The 3,526-nt window shown below is 41.8% G+C and overlaps 2 protein-coding genes across 2 annotated transcripts; both read right to left on the bottom strand.

The window, feature by feature from the left end:
* Positions 1-40: 40 nt before the first annotated feature.
* TEOVI_000904400 (arginine N-methyltransferase) lies at positions 41-1,078 on the bottom strand (the record flags this gene model as incomplete). Its single annotated transcript, XM_067220044.1, has 1 exon — positions 41-1,078. One exon carries the CDS (start codon positions 1,076-1,078, stop codon positions 41-43), a length of 1,038 nt encoding a protein of 345 aa, XP_067076145.1.
* Positions 1,079-1,524: 446 nt separating this feature from the next.
* TEOVI_000904300 (uncharacterized protein) lies at positions 1,525-2,520 on the bottom strand (the record flags this gene model as incomplete). The annotated part of the gene is made up of 1 exon (XM_067220043.1): positions 1,525-2,520. The coding sequence occupies one exon, from the start codon at positions 2,518-2,520 to the stop codon at positions 1,525-1,527; it is 996 nt and encodes a 331-aa protein (XP_067076144.1).
* Between the last annotated feature and the right edge of the window lie 1,006 nt (positions 2,521-3,526).

Here is a 3,526-nt window from a genome sequence, read left to right as displayed (position 1 = left end):
TTTTTTTTTATTGCTTTCGCCCTTGAATCGCCCAGTACCTCTACCGCAGCCGAAAATCCTGGTCATAATGACTAATCTGAAGTGCCCCTTCGAAGTCAACATGAAGTGAAATGTCAAGATCTCGCCCATTGAGTGCATTTGGGCTGCATTTCATGCGAAAGGTGGCTCGCTCTCCCGCACGCATCCGAAGCGGGTTAAAAAGATATAAAACCGTTTGCCTCCAATGCGTGGGAGGAGAATATGGAGTTGTGTCAAGTATCACCACTTCATGACCAGCGGTGAAGGGCGTGTCAAAGTGAACAGAAAGCGCATGAACATAAATAATGCTATTACCACCATTACGCTTTCCGCGGGAGGCCTGTGCCTCAAGTGCAAACTCCGATGTGAAGCTAAGATCCGCTTCTTTTACGGTATTGATGTCAAATGAAACGAGAGGTGCTACATTGGTAACAATTTGTGATCGTTCCACCGTGTCCACAAGCGGCTCAATGAAACTTAGGCGTTTGAAGTAGGAAAAGTCAATTCCCTGCACATTGTCCCAAATGTTGAAGCGTTCTTGGATGTACTGCTCGTCAGTAATGCCGCATACGTGCATGTTAGCTTTATCCGGGAACATCTTCACATCAGGAGTACCCAAATTATCACGAGCGTACAAAACGGTGTTTAACATAGACTCATAAAGTAGGAAGTAACCCATCCATTCACTAATAATAATATCCACCTTCTCATCCAATTGTATTTCCTCAACCTTACCTTGAATTATTGTAATAACATCCTCAAAACCGTTATCTCTTACAATTTCCCTCGCTTGCACGGCAACAGTACTGCAGTCGACCCCAATCACCTTCCGCGCACCCGCTTTTGCAGCAAACATAGAAAGGATTCCCGTCCCGCAACCAACATCAAGCACAACCTTGTCCTTAAAAAGGTACGCATTACGCCACATGGCATCACGATATGATGTGGTGCGATGGCAATCCTTCAACATTTCCATGTGAATTCCATAATGGCTGTAAGAATCAAAATAATAATCTGTAGTCGTTGTAGTGCTGGAGGCGGCATTTGCGTCCACCGTCATTGTTGCACGCGGTAAACCACTTTTTCTTATTTTTGTGAATACAAGGCGTCTCAAATGCTGCCCGTTCGTCCTGCTATTATTACTATTATTGTCTTTATTATCAAAGGAAAATATGTGGCAGCAGCCCACTTACAAGCGCTGTATTTACGAAAAAAAAGTTAAAAATAAAGGCTAGAGTGGAAGTAGAATTTCAAAACAGTGACAATGACGACGATTATAGTAAGGCAGGATCACGGCAAAACACGCACAATCGCAAATGTGCATATATATACATTTATTTATTTATTTATATCGATTGATTCCTCCTCCTTCCCTTATTGGTACTTGCTTCTTTTTCTTTTTTTTTTTTGACTTTTCATCGCCATATGATTCGCATATGTTGCCGTATTTCCTTCTCCACTTCCTGATCCTCCACTCACTCAAAAGAAGAAAAAAAGCAGAGCCGGTTATCTGTGATTATTCGCATTAGCTTTGATTCCAACAGCATCACGCATGTCTTGCAGGGTTGCGGGCGCAAACACATTTCCCTCCGTCCAAACTTCCACCGTTTCCCTCACAAATGCCAACGCCTCGGAACCATCCATCGCATATCTCGCCAACAACTGCACCATACGAAGAATATAATGCTCAAATACCGCCCCATACCGCAGCGGTCGCCCAAATGTCTCGTGTTCTGCCATCAACATATTCGCGAGAAAAATCACCGTTCCGCCCTTCTGCAACGCCGCTTCATCCACCATAATATCAGATGGAGCCGTGTAGTTTGTGCTCCAACTGGCAGCATCTTTTCGTCTACTCGCCATACCGTAAGCGCTGCCTCCCTCCTCCTCTTTTTGGTTTTTTCCGCCCCTCATGCACATTTCTTCCACGGGTTTCTGCGCTTGCATGCACCAGGCCTCATATACGTAACCATCACATAACTGAAGCATCACATGGAGAAACACCTCCGTCATGGGGAGCCTCCCTCGCATGAATTGCACAATGGCACGCTGATGTTCTTCACCACGTGGGGCCGCATCAACCATTTCAACAAATGCAGCCAAATCCTTTATGTTGCGAAACATATGCGGCATATGTGGACCATACACAACAGCAGCTGAGGCTGCCACACGACTACAAAAAGTGGTGGCACCAGCGGCAGCAGCACTCGTAAAATAATGTGATAGCGATTGCCATAATGTTAACACGCGATGCCGATGCCGCTGCCGCTGACGCTCCGTTCCTGCCGCCGTCGCTCCCGCACATTCCCTCGACTCGTCACTAATAAATCCCCCCCTCATCCTCTGAAGAAGCGCGCAGTAAAGTCGCCTCTCTTCACTATCTGTTGCATCGAATAAAAACTTATGTTTGGAATCTGTGACGTGAGCAACGCAATATTCCGCAAAATGAGGACTCGTCATTTGCATTTGTACAACCCGCTGCACGAGTTCCTCTGTTGACATAATTTTCTTTTTTTTTTTCTTGTCTGTCCGTCCTAATCCACACAACACAACTTCTTATCCGAACTCTCGTCAGAGCAAAAGTTTCAAACACGTTAAGCAATTCACCGTAATGCGTTTGCTCCCGTGTGTAATACCCTATCGCACCCGATTTAATTCAACAACTTTAAATGAATAAATGTGAAACTAATTATAATTTGTATGTAAACAAATCAAAAAAAAAACAACAAAAATCTTCACCTTAAATGTTGGCAAGTACTTTTCTCCTATTCTATCCACACTAAGTACCACAAGCCAACTGTAGAAATTATTGAAACAAAAGCATTCATAAATTTAGAGAGGAAAAAAAAAGAAAGGAAAAGAAAAGAAAAGAAAAGGCAGACAAGTGAGAGAGGAAGTGAATGGACGAATAAATAAATAAATAAATAAACAGATAAAGATGAGGAATTTGTTGAAATTCAATAAGAAAGAAACGCCACTGAAGGGCACTGTCATTTTTAAATCATATGGAGATGATGCTGTAGATGATGATATGTCGTTGTTTTTTTTTTTATTTTTATTTTAATATTGTCAACATATTTTCTCCTCTTCGTATTTCTAATATGCGATTCCGCGTTCAATTTGGGTTTTCTTCTTCCTCCTTTTTCTTTTTCTTTTTCTTTTTCTCCCACTCTTTTTTCTCTTTTCCTTTCCTTCTCTCCTTTTCTCCTTATTTGTTACTTCCTTTTTTTTTCTTTTTCTTTTTCTTCCTTTTTTATTCACTTCAGCCCGAGGTGTTTATCTCTAAAACGTTCAAAAATACCTCAGGGAACGCACACCAAAAAGAAAAAAAAAGGTAAGTGGAAGAGAGGGAGAGAATACAGGAAGGAAGGAAGGAAAGAAAGAGGGAGGTGAGCAATTATATTTTTAAAAAAAATAAAAAAAAGCAAAACGAAGAAAAAAAAAAAGAAAGAAAGAGGAAAGAGGAAAGAGGAAAAACGCACAAACACGACGGAAAAGTAAGAAAGAA

Source organism: Trypanosoma equiperdum, assembly GCF_001457755.1.
Source record: "Trypanosoma equiperdum strain OVI genome assembly, contig: ctg_1042, whole genome shotgun sequence".
Classification (NCBI taxonomy): Eukaryota; Euglenozoa; class Kinetoplastea; order Trypanosomatida; family Trypanosomatidae; genus Trypanosoma; species Trypanosoma equiperdum.
This window is presented reverse-complemented; position numbering and strand designations above follow the sequence as displayed.